Source organism: Hemicordylus capensis, chromosome 6 (genome assembly GCF_027244095.1).
Source record: "Hemicordylus capensis ecotype Gifberg chromosome 6, rHemCap1.1.pri, whole genome shotgun sequence".
Classification (NCBI taxonomy): domain Eukaryota; kingdom Metazoa; phylum Chordata; class Lepidosauria; order Squamata; family Cordylidae; genus Hemicordylus; species Hemicordylus capensis.
In genome coordinates this window covers 9,467,600-9,485,205 of record NC_069662.1, presented here as the reverse complement: position 1 = coordinate 9,485,205, position 17,606 = coordinate 9,467,600, and the positions used below count along the sequence as shown (strand labels likewise).

General features: G+C 50.4%; 1 protein-coding gene across 12 annotated transcripts in view; it reads right to left on the bottom strand.

The window, feature by feature from the left end:
* The window catches only part of ARHGEF15 (Rho guanine nucleotide exchange factor 15), a 76,866-nt gene that overhangs the window by 24,685 nt on the left and 34,575 nt on the right, over positions 1-17,606 (bottom strand). For 3 of the 12 annotated variants that reach the window (XM_053265581.1, XM_053265583.1, XM_053265588.1), the window contains 2 exons: positions 2,365-2,827; positions 18-860 (listed from right to left, as the gene is read on the bottom strand). In XM_053265581.1, the coding sequence (XP_053121556.1) occupies positions 18-860; positions 2,365-2,782 (1,261 nt within the window). In that variant the 5' untranslated portion in view covers positions 2,783-2,827. Of the gene's footprint in view, positions 1-17; positions 861-2,364; positions 2,828-8,699; positions 9,075-9,589; positions 9,692-11,146; positions 11,179-11,950; positions 11,970-13,931; positions 14,262-17,606 lie in introns of those variants that run through there. The other 9 variants (XM_053265576.1, XM_053265577.1, XM_053265580.1 and 6 more) reach the window with 8 other exon arrangements.

The window sequence follows — 17,606 nt, the reverse complement described above, 5'->3', positions numbered from 1 at the left end:
TGGACGGTGGTCGGTACCTGGACACGAGCCTTCACTCAGCGTGTTCTCCAAGGGAGGCGGCGGTTGAGTCGGTGGAGGCGGCAACCCCTGAGGCAGCGGCGGCGGCGGCTGGGACGGGGGAGGTGGAGTCGGCCCCGCAGGCAGCTGGCAGAAGGGATGCGGGTGAGGCGGCGGCTGGGAAAGGGGCAGGGCTGGCGGCGGCGTTCGGGAAGAAGGTGGGGAGGGCGGCGGTTGGGATGGCGGCGGCAAGAGGCCCTCTCCAAAGACAGGGGAGAGGTCCCCCGGAATGCGGTTTGCCTCCAGCGGGTACTGCAGGGAGCTCCTGCGAGAAAAAGCCAGGGGCCCCAAGGAGTAGCGAGGCGGTTTCGTCGGCGCCTTGGGTGGGATGGCCGGGGGCAGACCCTCGCCATCCAAAGAGGCCAGGGAGCCTCCCTTGCTGCGGCGGGGAGGCTTGGGCATCAAGGGGGGACAGCGCGGGGGGAGAGGCTCGGCGGTGGAGCGGTACCCCGTCAGCACCACGCCACCTTCCGTGTGTCCGTTGGCCGAGGGTGGCGGGCCGGGGGTCTTCTTGCTCCGGGGAGAACGGCGGGACTTGGGGGCCCGGCCCCCGGCAGCTGGAGGGTTGAGCACCAAGAGGTGTTGGAAGAGCGGCCCTCCCTCGTCAGCAGAGGATGAGAGATCCGAGGCCGGCCCATCCTCGCCGTCATCCCGTTGAGAATGTGCCGGAACCCACGCCAAGACCATCCCTGGACGCTGCTGGTGGCAAACGCAGGGACAGCCCGAGGGGCAGGAAGCTGGAGATTCGACCCCATTCTGCTCCACCACATGCGACCGAGACAGGTGGCCGTCCTCGCTAGGATCTGTGGAAGGAAAAGTGGCGGGGGCGAGGGAGACAGAGGAACGTTGAAGGCTGTGTATAAGATACAAGAAGCTGACATGCAAGGCAGAAGTTCTCAAACTTGGGTCCCCAGATGTTGTTGAACAAAGCCTTGCCATCGGCTGAGATTCGGTTGGCAGGGACAAGAGACGGGGCCCAGAATTCCCTGTTAACAGGGTTTTCCAGAGGTTGACTACAATTCCCATAATCCTCAGCCAGAGGCCATTAGAGCTGGGGATGCTGGGAGTTGTAGTGAACAACATCTGGGAATCCCTGTTACAGGGAACACCGATGGGGCCTTTTTGGTTGTGGCCCCTCGGCTCTGGATGCACTCCCAGAAGATCACCGGCATACTCCCTCCCTTGATTTGATTGATTAAGTGCTGTCAAGTCAGTGTCGACTCTTAGCAACCACATAGATAGATAGATTCTCTCCAGGATGATCTGTCTTCAACTTGGCCTTGAAGGTCTCTCAGTGGCGCATTCATTGCTGTTGTCATTGAGTCCATCCACCTTGCTGCTGGTCGTCCTCTTCTCTTTCCTTCCTCTTTCCCCAGCACTATGGACTTCTCAAGGGAGCTGGGTTTGCCTCCCTTCCCTCCCTTAGCGTTTTTATAAAAAAATCTTAAAACCTGATTGTTTAGAGAGGTTTTTTAATGTGTTTTACTAAAGACTGGTGGGTTTTTAATTTTAATTCGGTTTGTTTTCATTCTACACTGTGTTTTAGTGTGTTAAATTTTATACCCCTTTTTTCGTTTTACTGTTGTAAGCCATCCCGAGCAGTATTGCACTGAAGGGGCGGGACATAGATACTGCAAACAAATAAACAAACTACAACTCTCATCATCCCCTTTGGCTATTGTGGTTGGGAATGATGGGAGTTGGAGTCCAACAACCTCTGGGAGAACTGCCAGCGTAAGGGGATGACTGTTTCAGCTACTGCTGCTATCCTCACCAAATATTTAGAATAAAAGCAGAATTAAAAAATGAAACAGGAACCACCGGAGCCTCGATGCATGTTTCAGAATAACATTGCATAATTACATATTTTGGTACAGGGTGGAGGAGTCTTTCCAGCTCTCAGGATTGGCTGCAGTACTACACACACACACACACACACACACACACACTTGGGGAGTAAGTCTCACTGAACACAGTGGGATGCACTTCGGGAGAAACATGTGGGGGATTTTGCTATTGGAAGCACATAAGCCGCATCTAGTGGAATTTCAGAAGGTGGGAGTGGGTGGAACTGAAAGAGATCTTCAACGGCCAAGAGTGGAGCTCTGCAAGAGAGACACATATATGCAAACGGGCTTGATTTGCATAACATATACATAAAAAGTACAAACACACTAAGCTTTGCTGGGTGTAATTTTCTCCACTCCACACCAAGTAGGATCAGTTTAAGGCTGGAGGAGCCAGCAGTATCTTGCAGGAAGGGAATCAATGCTGAACAGTCATATCCTTGCAATCCAGTTCACTTACCCAACTGCTCCTGCGCTTCCTTCTCCTCCATTGTTTTTCCCTCCCCATTCTCTGTCACAGGGATGGATGCCTGGTTGCCGTTCAAAACCGGCCGTATCGGCTTGCCCGCCTCCTCCTTCTCCGGACCCGCGTGGTCGAAGCGCACCACGATCTTGCGAACGGCGCCAGAGTTCTGCAAGTCGTGAAGCTGCCGCTGGTTGCTGCAGGGGGGTTCGGTAATCTTACGGCACCCATCGCTCACCGCCTCCGAGGCGGAGTCCTCCAGGAGCAAAGGCGGCGTGGGGCCACGGCTCAGCCTGGCAGATTCCGGCCGGGGGGGCAGATAGGGTCGGGGTCTGGTGGGCGGGCGGGGTTTGATGATGCGCGTGGGTTTCTGGGCCGGAGGGGTGGCTGGAGGCAAAGGGTCCATGGAGGACATCGTGACGGGAGCGGGTCATTTGCGGCAGCTCACCGACTTCATTTCCTGTGGGAGGAGAGGTGGACACCGTTAGCAGAAGCCTCCACGTCCAGTGGAATCGGGGCACTGTCCTCTCGCTCCCACACTTTGCCCTGGTTTATCCATGCAGCGGCGGAACAAGGTGGTAGAATCCGGACATGACAAAGGTGACCGTACCATTTCAGGCTGCACCTGGGGAATGCCATTCCTTTAAGAAGATAAGAGCAACCTGGCATGATCATCTATCAGGCAAAAGGCCCGTTTCCCACAGCGGCCCACCAGATTCCTCCGGGAAGCACTCTCTCATGTCGTTGCATCCTGCCTCTGGGCCTGGCGGTAGCCTATAGCCATCAAGTCTAATGAATGTGTCTAACCCCCTTTTAAAACCAATCAAGCTGATGGTCATCACTTTTAATGCTCCCCTATGTGTGTGTGTTTTTAAAAAAAACTTCCTGCAAGCAGGGAAAACCCTTGCATCTTGGGGGAGCCCATTCTAGTCCATCTTAATCCCTCCTCTGCTAGGTTTCTACTTGCAGAGAAAGTTGACTTGTTTAACAGAGGGGAGCATTCAGAAATGAGGTCCGTTCCAACGGGCAGTTGGTTAGAGCATGGTGCTAGTGACACCAAGGTCATGGGTATGATCCCTGTATGGGCTATGGCGTTATTAGGGGATGGAAACCTAGCTCAGTAGTAGGGGCATCTGCACTGCATGCAGAATGTCCCGAGTTCAATCCCTGGCAGCAGCTACAGGGATTAAACTGGGAGAGATCCCTGCCTGAAACCTTGGAGAGCTGCTGCCAGTCAGTGTAGAAAATATTGAGCTAGGTGGACCAGAGGTCTGACTCGGCAGAAGGCAGCTTCCTGTGTTCCTATTAAATGTTTTTAAAAAGAAAAGAAAAAGTGGTACAGTCCACCCTACCATCTCAGGACTCTACCACTTTAGCCAGCATGTGTCAAGCTAAAGAGAAGGCAGTGGCCTGACTTGCGCCACTTGGAGCAAGATGGGGGTGGTGGTAAATGAGGCGTCCATTTACCACCCACCCTCAAAGCGTTCCACATCATAGGAACGACTTGCTGACAAGATCAGTAATCCAAAAATCTTCCGTTTAAAATGAGAGTTAAGCTGCTTTACATTTGCATTCAGGCCCTAAAAAGAATGGAAATTGCAAGTTAAGGTGCCCACCTTAACTTCTGCATCGTATAAGCTGTAAAGACTTTGTAGAGTCTGGTATACGATGATGGCTTTAGAAATGAACCTCCATGCACCCACACTTTGCCTTGATCAGAGATGCATCAGGCCGAAATTCATCAGGGGCATCTCTAGGAAGTGATTGGGGAAACGGCACCTGTTAAATGTCTGCCTGGGTGCATCCCTCCCCAGCTCAATGTCCAACTGAAAGACCAAGGCAAGGTATGGGTGCATGGAGCCTCATTTCTAAAGCTACCATCATATCCCAGACTGTACAAAGTCTTTACAGCTTATTTGGCATGGGAGTTAAGATGGGCACCTTAACTTGCAATTCCCATTCTTTTTAGAGCACAAATGAAAACGTAGAGTAGCTTAACTCTCATTTTAAACTGAAGGTTTTTCGATTACTGAATTTCCAAGCGTTTTAAAAAGGGAAGTCTGATTAGACACTATGGGGAAGAGCTTACCCAAACCACAAGGTAAAACTTCCTGATGTAGAACACCCAAAACTGTGTAAAACCTTCAGCTAAAATAAAGTCACACTCCCCCACTCCACCGCATGAAAAAACACAAGTAAATGAAATTAATGGATCCAGTAATATGACAGTGTGATCCCACCTCGTGATTATTCAGCAGTAACTGACACAAGAAGAAGCAGGTAATTTGTGTTCACTTTAAATCTGTACTTCATTTTCCCCCCTTTTTCTTAAAAGAAAACAAAACACACACAGAAACAACAGGTTGCTTACCTGTAACTTGGTTTCTTCTAGTGGTCACCTGTGCTCTTACACGAATGGGCGCAAAACCCATTTGTGTGAAGCACAGAGACCACATCGAAGAACAATAATTAAAAACAAATGCTTTAATGACCATGTCTAAAACTACAGATTATCTGCTCAGAAATTCCCCATAAACCTCACAGTTCTCCTGTTTGATTTAATTTCCTTTAGGATAGTGTCAGAAAAATAGTGCAAATATTGTACACAAGTGGTGTAGCCATTCACAGGCACACAGACAGTAACAGATCCATTTATTTATCTTATCAAATTTGTACACCGCCCCAAACTTTAGTCTCTGGGCGGTTAACAATAGCATAAAACCAGTTAAAAACATATACAAAAAACTTAAAAACAATTTAACAGTTTAAAAATAAACCACAGATTAAAACCCAAAAATATTAGGAAGCTGAGAAAGCTTGGGCGAAAAGATGGTTTTTCAGGTGTGTGTTTTTTAATTGCCAGAGATGGGGAGGATCTTATCTCAGCAGGGAGCGCATTCCACGATCTCGGGGCAGCGACTGAGAAGGCCCCGTCTCCGTGTAGCCACCAAACGCGTTGGCGGTAACTGGAGACGGACTTCCTCAGATGACCTCAATAGGCGATGGGGCTTGTAATGGAGAAGACACTCTCTTAGATACCCAGGGCCTAAGCCATTTAGGGCATTGTAAGTTATGACTAGCACTTTGTATTTTGTCCGGAAACCTACTGGCAGCCAGTGTAGCTCCATCAGTAAAGGAGTGACGTGGTCTCTCCGAGATGACCCAGAGACCAACCTGGCTGCCGCGTTCTGAACCAACTGAAGTTTCTGGACTACGTACAAAGGCAGCCCCACAGAGCGTGCATTACAAAAGTCAAGTCTGGAGGTTACCAACAGATGCACCACTGTTTTGAGGTTGTTGATCTCAGATGCACAGAGATGCACGCGTGCACCCCTCCCCCACTCCCCCACCCATTCTGGCACGCACCTCCTCGTCCCTGCCAGCGTTCCCTGCATGGCCTCTGTGCATGTGCAGAGTCCAAGCACGCACGGAGGCCATCTGAGCCCTGGGAGCAGAGGCTGGAGCAGCCGGCAGGAATCGCCAGCTTGCCAGGGCGAGGTATGCACCCGAACGAGTGAGGGGCGTGTGCCAGAGCAGTGGGCGAGAGCGTTCTGTGCCAGCTGCCCCGCCGCCAAGGCTCATGGGCGGACTCTGCAAATGCACAGAGGCCGCCTGAGCCCTGGGAACGGAATCAGGGGCAGCCAGTAGGGAATGCCAGTGGCAGGAGGGAGTAGTGGGCAGGAGCGGTGGCAGCAGGCAGCAGGGCTCGGGCCAGGGCAGGGCAGCGAGTCAGCTGCCATGTTTATTGTGGGCAGCGCTATGGGCACTGTAACTTCAAACTTGCTACTGCACAGACTCCGTAAGCACTAAAAATGCATTTGTCTTCCTCTTAAAACCCCAACTTTGAGGATCCATTCAAAAAACAACAATCAATTGGGTCCCAGGGAGATATACATAAGGCACTTTTCTGGCAGGCAGCCTAAAAAAAAAGGCTGAAACTATGCAAATAGGCTACAAAGTCATTTAAATAGCACTTAAATAGCAGTCCAAAAATATATGTCACCAACCCTATAAACCCCTGCTCAAAAGTGGGGGGGGAGACTTTTAAATTGCCCTATCTAAGCCATTTTCCAACAGATCCTCACCAGCTTTTCACAGGAGGTGTCTCCTGTCATCTAGTAGTGAATATGTGCTGATGGCCGGGCAGATCGGACAAATGGTTTTGATTTTAGAAGCAATAGATTGTTCAGTGCTTATAATGGTGGAACACTGAAAACACTCTCCAGCTTAACTATACGGGCATTATTGGGCCAGTATACTTCTCAGGACATGCCCAGACCGTTGGGGATTGAGGGCCACTTATCTCAGGCCTTGGCACATTTTCTTTGGGGTTAGGAGCCAGCCCAAAAACATAGGAGCCAAAAACATAGGAACACATAGAACAGGAAAAGGTGCAGAAGAGGGCAACCAAGATGATCAGGGGCTTGGCACACCTTTCTTTTGAGGCAAGGTTACAGCTTGTAAATGTGCTTCTTTTATCCCCTTTACAAGTAACACACCCGTAGACACCCAAATAGAAAAGGACTCTAAATTTACATCCCCTTAAAAAAAACAGAGCTTAAATATGATAAATATTTGTATTCACCCCAAAAGGAAGAGGACCAATACTTTTGAGAAAACCTAGTCTTGGATTCAAATAAATACAGCAGAACAGAAACAGGACTGCCTGGGATCAAGATTGTATTGAATAACTCTACCTCTGAATATCCTCATCAAGGCACCAGGGCTAGATTTCTAGGCACCGTGGCACCCTGGAGCCTGGAATTTGCCCCGCCCGCCCTTTTCTGGAGTCAAAGCAGCACTATCCAGAGGGGGCCATGCCTCCTCCTAAGGGAAGTGCTTTTGCTGGCTGGCTGAGTCGAGCTTCCGGAAGCATTCCAAAGGCACAGCGTCCACCCTGGCCCCGACATCATCCATCACCCCGGCCAGAGTTCCACAACCCTGCACGCAGCGAGTACATTCTGCCCTCCAGGGAGTTTGTGCATGCAGAAGCCCAGCTGGCTCTAACCACCACCACACACACACACCCCCGAGCTGCCTGCCAGAGCAGGCTGTCCAGCCTGACAGCATTCTCCGGGTGTGGTGTATGTTTCCAGCTGGGAAAGATACCACAACAGCGTGGCTCAGCCCAGTCAGGAGGAGCCTGGAAAGAACTTGGGGGCTCATTGTAGGAAGCAGACCTGGGGGAAGGGAATGACTCTGAACCCAAGCCAAGGAGCTGGTAATTCCACCCACTGTTCTTGTCACCCATTCTGCTTTGGATTAAAAAACCGGACCATGGATAGAGGAAAAAAGCGACATCTGCCATGCTACAGTTCTTAAGAGGAATTCTCATGCAGCAGACCTAGTTGTCCGAAATGCATTGCAACACTAATTGTAATTGTTCTAAAGCACTTCGCTACCAACTTCATTTTTAAAAGGAGGTTTTTTTCATTTTCTTCCTCCCTTTTTCTCACGTACACCCAGAGCCACAATCGGGACATTGACAATTGTGCACATACACTTTCATGGTTGCCCAAATATGGAGCAGAATCCATCGCATGAAGAATCCGATTAAAAATAAATAAATCCACAACTTTCTAGTCCTGGTGAAAAGGTTCAGAGCAGTCTCTGATGATTGCTCAGATGACGGAGTGGACGGTGAACAGGATCTGCAGCAGCCAGAGTGGAGGCCCAGGCTTCATTGCCTGACACAGCTCATCTCTCCTCCACGGTTTGGCGGCTATCTAATTAAACACCTTGGCCTTCAGCAAAAAGAATCTGATGTTCATTAGTGAAAGATTTGGCAAGAAATGCATATGTGCCTTTTACACAGCAACTTTTGGAAATGAAACGGGGGGGGGGGGAGAGGGGGGAGTTGCCAGCAGCCTCTTCTTCTCTCCTTGTGCTTCTCGCCAACTTTGCAAGGCATGCCAGGAGGGGTGCTCCTTGCCACGTTTGCAAGGATCCCGTCGCTCCCAAAAAGCTGGGACATCTTGCTGCCTGGCCGCCATCCCAACAACTTGCCTGCCTGAGGCGACTGCTTCACCTTGCCCCACGGAAGTGCCGCCCCTGCAGCTAAAGCCAAGTGCCCGTATCAACTGCAGAAAGTCTCTGGGCTCCGCAGCTGGGCAGGGCCGGAAAGAATGTTCCCTGGCTTCCCCCCACCGAGCAGATTAATTCCCAGGCTGACCATACTTTTTAAACATGGCCCAGATTTCAACTCCAGAGGCACGTTCCGAGCCCTGCCACAGACACACCCTGGCTCATCCACGCGCACGCACCCAAACACACAGCTCTCCCTCTGCAATGACACATCGATCTTCTGCCCTGTTAGCACGGCCTCACCTTACCTGTTCCTCCGCCGTCACCTGACTTCTCCCCAACCAATTCAGTTCCAAGCAAAAAGAGGAGTGTCACACATACATGAATGGAGGGGGGAATCGGCCAGGGGCACGCACGATGGAAATCAACTCATGACAGCTGCCTCAAAGGAGACAGTTGGAGGATGTCAGCTGCAGGATATTTTCGACCCATCGTGTGGGTGGAGAGTGTCGGGATTTATGCCGGGTGAGAGGGTCAGGAAATAAAACGAGGGAGGGGAGGAAAAAGCAAGGAGCAAACACAGAGCAAGGAAGCAGGGGGTATTGGTCAGCAACCGAAGCCTATCACCCACTCATGCCCTGCTAGCAACTAAAAAGGAGTCTTTTAGTCCAAGCCTGGGAGCTTTCTTTGAATCTAGAAGCCAGCTCAAAAATTCAGGAGCTAGACAGTGGACGCTTGATGGGATTACTGGACTTAGTGACAGATATTATGGAAGGGAGCGGGATAAATGGGCTTCTCTTTATTCCCTTATATAAAAGGCAGGACGTTGTCTTATACCGAGTCAGACCTTTGAGCCATCTCGCTCAGCGTGGTCTACAACACGGACTGGCAGCAGCGCTCCAAGATTCCAGGCAGGAGTCTCTCCCGGCCCTACCTGGAGATGCTGCCAGGGAGTGAAGCCGGGACCTTCTGCATGCAAGCATGCAGGTGTTCACCTACGGAGCTACAGCTCTTTATCTTACAGTGCTCGTGTGTACCCTCCCATCCAAATGCAAACCAAGGTGGACCTTGCATAGCCAAGGGGATAATTCATGCTTGCTACCATAAGCCCAGCTCTCCTCCTCCCCCTTACAATATACTTAGAACAGAAACAAGACTGCCTGGTACAAAGATGAAGATTTTTACGCAATAACCCTACTTCTGAATATCCTTGTCGAAGCGCCATGGTTAGATTTCTAGGTGCCATCTCTCCCTGGCACCTGGGATTTTGTCTAGTCCGGTTTTCATCTCAGAAGATTTCCTAATTCAGGGAGGCAAAGGAGATAGACAGATTTCACACACAGGCTGCCCAAAACCATTGCTGTTTCTCTCACAAGCCAGGCCAGGAACTCACCCATCCCCACACACACCCATCCCTAATTCTGTGTTTAATCATGCACATCCTCTTGACTATGGTACACAGGCATCAAGTCTGGACAGGAAGGGAGGGAGAAACCGCCTGGCCCCGAAGTCGGAGACTCATTATCTCTTCCCCGCACATGCCTTTTTTATTTTATTATTTATTTGCTTGCTTATTGGGACACTGTTTTAAATTTGGGTTGCATCCAGGTTGGAACTTGCATGGGCTTAAGGAGGGAAAGGTTATGTAGGCTTTTCTGTCCCAGCCAGAAGCTTTCTCTCTATCCTTAGCGACTCCAGAGAGCATTGTGGGGGGTGGGGGTGGAGCAGCCCCCCCCACCAGTTCTCCTCACAAATGGAGGGGAAAGCAGTTATTAATTATTTATTATTATCATCATCATCATCATCAACATTTTATATCCCGCTCTTCCTCCAAGGAGCCCAGAGCGGTGTACTACATACTTGAGTTTCTCTTTTCACAACAACCCTGCGAAGTAGGTTAGGCTGAGAGAGAAGTGACTGGCCCAGAGTCACCCAGCTAGTATCATGGCTGAAAGGGATTTGAACCCAGGTCTCCCCAGTCCTAGTCCAGCACTCTAACCACTACACCACGCTGGCTACAGTTGCCATGGTGACCCTTGGTGGTGGTCCTACCCTGAAATGGAGGCCTCAAGCCTTTAACAGCCTGAAACGTGAACAGAAACTCAACAGGTGGGGCATCGCGCTACATGCCGTCAAGGCACACGGACAAGGGTGAGGCCCACACCTGTTGGGTTTGGGCCTGTTATTTCACAGCTGTTGACAGAGTCCTGCCAGGGGAGATTTCATTTTATTTATTTATTTATGTTATTTTTACATTTCATATCCTGCTCTTCCTCCAAGGAGCCTAGAGCGGTGTACTACATACTTAAGTTACTCCTCACAACAACCCTGTGAAGTAGGTTAGGCTGAGAGAGAAGTGACTGGCCCAGAGTCACCCAGCAAGTCTCATGGCTGGATGCAGATTTGAACTCGGGTCTCCCCGGCCCTAGTCCAGCACTCTAGCCACGACACCACGCTGGCTCTTTTATTTATTTGATGTCTATACCGCCCTTCCAAAAATGGCTCAGGGCGGTTTACATGGCAGCTACTCCGTCACGCTTTCTTCCCAGCGGTGCTTCATCAAGCTCCTTCCTTCCTTCCTCCAGCTTCTCCCTCTTGACCAGAACATGTCCGAGTTCACTGCACGTTCCGGCCCAGGCCTTCCCTCGCTCTCGGCCCCTCAGCGTGCTGCCTACATGCTCATCATATCAATGGCAGGCAGAGCATGCAGAACCAACCGAGTAGCAGCAGGCAGCCGTGTAAAGCAGATACGCACCACTTCCCCCCCTATATCCCTAGGGGCTTGGCTGGTCACCTCCCAAATACACCGCCCTCCCTTCGACCGCTTGCAAGCTGCCTGCCCAGACGCTGAGGCTCAATATTCATGCCACAGGCCTCCGCCTCGTTCCCAGGAGAAAGACAGCTTGCAGAAGCGGGGGAAAAAGAAAAAGAAAAACCAGCTAAAAATCAGTTTTCTCTCCCAGGGATTCCCTGACTGGGAGAGAAACCAGTTCGGAGGTCTTTGTGCCTGGAAGCGGCTTTAACTTCTCTATGCCCAGCCCAAATTTCCTCAAAGGCCTTACTTCAGAACTTCGCTTGACCAGCATTGTTCAGCCAACAGAAGCTATTTCTAAAGAAAAAACTTGTCCTGGCACGTGTATAATAAGAAATAAGTGCACCTCTGTACATACACAGAGTGCCTCTCTTTCACGGTAGGACATAACCACTGTGGTGGTTCAGACCAAAGGTCTGTGCAGTCTATGACTTTGTTTCCCCCAGTGACCAACTGCACAACAAGGAAGATTATTATTATTATTATTACATTTATATCCCGCTCTTCCTCCAAGGAGCCCAGAGCGGTGTACTACATACTTAGGTTTCTCCTCACAACAACCCTGTGAAGTAGGTTAGGCTGAGAGAGAAGTGACTGGCCCAGAGTCACCCAGCAAGTCTCATGGCTGAATGGGGATTTGAACTCGGGTCTCCCCGGTCCTAGTCCAGCACTCTAACCATTACACCACGCTGGCTCTTATCTCATTTTATGAACCAAACACCAAAGAGTCCTGCTCCTTAATTTCACCTGCACAGGGCAGGTTGCAGTCATTCAACAGTTATTCCAAGGATGAAGTCTATACATGATCAGGAACACCCTGGTTAGAAAAGGGGAGAGGGGCTATAGCTCAGTAGTAGAGTCCTTGCTTTGTAAGCAGAAGGTCCCATGTTCAACCCCCGGCTGGATCTCCAGGGAGGGTAGAAAAAGACTCCCGCCTGAAGCCTTGGAGAGCTGCTGCCAGTCAGTGTAGAAAATACTGAGCTAGATGGACCAAGGGTCTGACTCATCAGAAAGCAGCATCCTGTTTTTAACTAAGGAGTCCTTTCTACAAATAGAATTCATAGGATCTGTTTTACGGTAGGCTAGCCTCCTCATTCGACAAGGACAGTTTCATCTAGACTCTTGTTTTGATGCAGACGGAAACAGAAACACTCCACCCTCCTGTAATCTGGGGCCTGGCCTAGAAGCCAGGAACGCAGCTCCGTTACAATCTCTACATAGGGAAAGTGCTGCCCTTGTTTGGATCACTACAGCTGTCCGCTTCACATCCCACTCTGGAAAGCAGCAACGCCTAAAATGTGCGGCTGCATATCAGAGAATCAGAACAAAGGGGCGCCCCAGTGCCCTGCTACAGAATTAATAGGCCTCTTTAATGCTTCACTGCAGGGGTTCTCCAACCTAGGCTCCACATATGTTGTTGGACTACAACTCCTATTATCTACACCTGCCTTTGCAGCAGTGGGTGATGGGAGCCGTAGTCCATTTGGGACCCTCCTCCTTTATGGAATATAATGTTCCTCCCTTAAAGGGGGACATGCCCTGAAATAAGGGCAGAGGGTCTAGGAGGTTCTGCATCATTGTATTAATTTCATTCATGCAATTCTGTTAGCGTATGTGTAAAAACAAGCCAGTGTGGTCGAGTCCCAAACTAGGAGTACATAGGAACATAGGAAGCTGCCGTATACTGAGTCATAGCATTGGTCCATCTCACTCAGTATTGTCTACACAGACTGGCAGCGGCTTCTCCAAGGTTGCGGGTAGGAAGCTCTCTCAGCCTTATCTTGGAGATGCTGCCAGGGAGGGAACTTGGAACCTTCTGCTCTTCCCAGAGCGGCTCCATCCCCTGAGGGGAATATCTTACAGTGCTCACACTTCTAGTCTCCCATTCACATGCAACCAGGGTGGATCCTGCTTAGCTTAAGGGGACAAGTCATGCTTGCTACCACAAGACCAGCTCTCTTCCCATGACCAGCTCTCTTCCCTAGGAAGCCCTGGACTCAAATCTCCACTAAGACATGAACTCGGGTGAGCCACTCTCTCTCGGCCTAACCCACCTCACAGGGTTGTTGTGTGGATAAAATCAGGGGAGAAGAACATTGCCCTGAGCTCCTTGGAAGAAAGGAACATTGGAAGCTGCTTTACACCGAGTCAGACCATTGATCCATCCTGCTCAGTATTGTCAACAGTGATCAGCACTGGCTCGCTAAGGTTTCAAGCCAGGAGTCTTTCCTAGTCCTACCTGGAGAGGCTGCAGGGATTGAATTTGGGACCTCATCTTTGCAGGCAGCAAGATGCAAATGACGTAAATGAATACATAAAAGAAACATACCCCTGCATCCCCTTCTGCTGGCACAGAGGACACGTAATACAACAACAACAACAATTGCAGGAGGCCTCAATCCCTAACCAACTTGACGTCCAGCTATAAGAACCCCAAAGAATGCATCCTGTTGCACTGTGAAAGGTTGGCAGATTTTGCAGAGCAGCCGAAAGCGATGGCATGGGTCTCAGGCAGAAATGCCCCAACCCCAGACTGCATTCCACAAAGAGCAAGCTTCTAGTTCTCATCGGTCCTGGCAATAAACTCACGGGTCTGTGGCACTGCCGTCGGCCGTACTCTAGCAAGCCGTGGACAACGAAGAGGTGAGAGAGGGAGGCATTAGGAATCGGAGAGGAACGGTGGAATCAGAGACATTATAGGGAGGAGAGCGGGGTGGGGCATCTGTACCTGGAGCTGGCCTCCCTCCTGCTCTGCTCTCAGCCAGGGACTCCGTGCAGAAGTCGGTCTCGCAGGCCGCAGGCCTCCTACGGAGCGGACTGGGACCTCTCAAGCCACAGTCCCAGAACCGATTCTCACTCTCTAACCTTTTTCCATGGAGAAGGGAAATGCGTCTTTCCGGAGGCAGGAAATGAGGAGGTTTAGTGGAGATTCTTCTCGCTATGAAGAGGAGGAAATGCTAGCAAAGTGCCAGGCAGAGGCTGTGGCAAGAACTGGTCACCCAAGATACGAATCTCTCCGCCACTCATCAGCGTTGGGTGGGTGGGGGTGGTTCACAGGCTGTAGGCAACAGAGAGAGAATATCTCATGATGTCCGTCTACAGGGACCCAAAGATTCCCGCAGTGCACTTGCTCCCATGCAGCGTGTTGGGAGAACCCAGAGCCAGCGTGGTGTTGTGGCTAGAGTGCTGGACTAGGGCCAGGGAGACCCGAGTTCAAATCCCCATTCAGCCATGAGACTTGCTGGGTGACTCTGGGCCAGTCACTTCTCTCTCAGCCTAGCCTACTTCGCAGGGTGGTTGTGAGGAGAAACCTAAGTATGTAGTACACCGCTCTGGGCTCCTTGGAGGAAGTGCGGGATATAAAATGTTAAATTTTTAAAAAGTGCCAGCCCAACACTGGTAATCTAAGATTTGGACCTCACTTCCTGATGCTGGCTTAATGTCAGGTTGGCCTGCTGCCAACTGGAGATCATTGACTTTTCCTGGGTTCTCACAACACGCTTTTGTGGGCGCACATGGCAATCTAGAGAGTCCCAGTAAACGCACATTGCTGCGATTGTGGGACCCAGCCAAGAGACTCCTACATGGCAGGAGGCTGTTTCTCAATTATTCAATTAAGACAATTACTACTACTGCATGTTAAATACCTTATTTATAAAAAGATATCTAGATGAGTTATAAACCAATTAAAACAGAACCAGCTAGAATACAGGAGGCTCTCATTATTCACAGTTTCAACAACTGCGGTTTCATATATCCGCAGATGGGGCTTAGAGCCCCAGTTTCTGCCTGAAAAACAGGTGGAATTTGCCTATTTGCAGATCCTGAGTGACCAGTAATGACACAGAAGTGACTTCTGGTGTCATTTCCAGCAACCATTTTACAGCATTTTTTAAAAAATGGTGAATATACACCCAAAATCTGGCCAATGTGGGGGTTGGCAGGGCACTGCAGGAAATCTGGAAACCAGGAGAGCAAGGTACTGAATTTTCCTCCTTTTATTTCTGCCCCCTCTCTTTTATGCCCCCCCCCTTTTTGATGCAAGGAATCAAACCCCTAGATCCCTATAGGGGTAAGATTTTGTTATTCATGGTTTCCGTATTTACGCCTATAGGCAACACTGAAATCCCTGCAAATCCTGCAGTTAAAATCACAATCAACATTAAAACATTACATGTTCTCTTAGACATTACATCAAAGAAAGGAGAATCAGATGCACAGGTGCTATTACAAATTTAAGATCACTTCTGGTCTGACCCCCTAGAAGCCAGGGGGACTTCAGGAAAATCTCACAACAATGTGCAAAGGATTAAGCCCCTTTGATCCTGAGTTAGTGCAATCCTGGTTTGGGATCAGCCAGCAAACCAGAATTCAAAAGCATGGTTTGAAGGGAGGGAGCACATGCAAAAGGCAAGCAAGCAGGTCCAAACCATGGTTTCATCCATTGCATATTTGGAACTGCAAGCCACCCTTTGGCAGAGTGTCTGAATTAAGCCAGCGTGTTCAAGGAAACGGCTTGAAACCAAACCCATTCCAAATCTGAGGGCTAGACCCTAACAGCAGGTCCGCCCTAACACCATGCACAGAAAAGCACAATTTTCTTTTTGCTTTGGATCTGGGCTCAACCATTCCCAGGTGCCAGCTCACCACGGCACTTGGAAATTTACGTTTGGCGCCTGAGCAAAACAATGGACAGATGCAACCGGGATGAGAAGTGAAAAAGCAACACACGGACTCTTCCTGGTCAGGCCGGTCCATTACTTGCCTGAGCCAGACAGATGTGGCTTGGAAGAGGGAGAAGCAACCTGTTCCCACTTAGCTTGCACACTTCTGCTGGAAGCCGCAACAGCCATTCACACTAAAACATGTACGTGTGTACAGACATTGGAACAGAGGTACGACGTAATGTCTGAATAAGACTAATATGCGCAGAAGTCCTGTGGGCATGCATGCCTTCTCTCCCACCCAGTGCTCCAAGATGCTGTCTCTTAATTGCATTGGGAGGGGGAGCAGTTTGCCAAAATGATGCACACCAGCATGCGGGGGGGGGGGGACACGTGCCTACGCTCCTCCCGCATGCACGGCATCGGCATCGTTCAAGCCAGTCTAATGCATTCATGCCTTCCAGTAATCATTCAGATGCTTTGAAATGATACATCAGCATGAAACCAATATGGAACTCTTGATTCTGGCCACTTCCCAAGGGCGGTCTACAGGAAAGTGCTTCACAACCCTTTTAAGCCCACACGTTCTATGTAAATGGATATCCTGGAGGACTAAGCCTTCCCAGCATGCCCTAAGGCCATTAAAGGGGGGGGGGACCTATCACGCTGGGTCTGAACAATGGCTTGTCCGAGCAGCATTCTGTCTTCCGACTGTGGGCAGCCAGATGTCAGAGGGAAGTTGAGAAGCAAGGCATGATGGGAATATCCATCTCCTGTGAGCATCCGCCAGGCGGGGATCAGGCTTCACTCAAACCCGGCCCCCTAAAACCATATTTTCAGAAGTGCCATTCAGCTGTTGAATTACTCAGTCAAAGCAATCAACAAAACCGCCCCGCTGGGAACTGACAGAGTGCATTTCTCTTTTCACTGAAAACCCAGGGCTAGCCCACATCTGTGGAAATATTTTCAGAGCAGAGCACAGGGCTGGCTCTGGATTTCAGGGGGCCTTAGGCAAGGTGGACTCTGATGGGTCCCCTTCTAGCCTTTCTTCATCTTAGGAACATAGGAAGCTGCCTTCTACCGAGTCAGACCCTTGGTCCATCCAGCTCAGTATTGTCTACCCTGACCAGCAGCGGCTTCTCCAAGGTGGCAGGCAGGAGTCTCTCCCAGCCCCGTCTGGAACCAGGCCGAGAACTTGGAACCATCTGCATGCAGGCGCTCTTCTACTAAGCCATGGCCCTATCCCCCGAGGGGAATATCTCACAGTGCTCACACAAGTAGGCTTCCGTTCAAATGCAAACCAGGGCAGACCCTGCTTAGCAAAGGAGACCACTCATACTTGCTACCACAAGACCAGCTCTCATCATGGGTGCAGGTGGGGGCTCCCCTCATCCTTGGGAAGCTGGGAGTGGCAACAAGTCATTTCAGCCAGGGGCCGCTGCCAGCCAAGCTCTCCCTGCCACAAGGCTCTGTGTAGTCTTGCAATGCTACACAGGGCACCGCAAGAGACAAACACTCACGGCGGACAGCAAGCCCCTGGCTAGATCACGGTTGCGGCTGCTGCTGGCCCACTGAAAAGGAAAGAAACCTGCCTCTACTGCCACAGCAAAGATAGAGGGGTCCACGCAACCAGTAGTCACCGGTTGCCGGCTGGGCCCAACCTTCCACAGGGGCCGGCGAAGGCATTAACAGCAGAGGCCTCCGTGGCTGCCCGATGGCGCTTAGTGCTAATGCTGGAT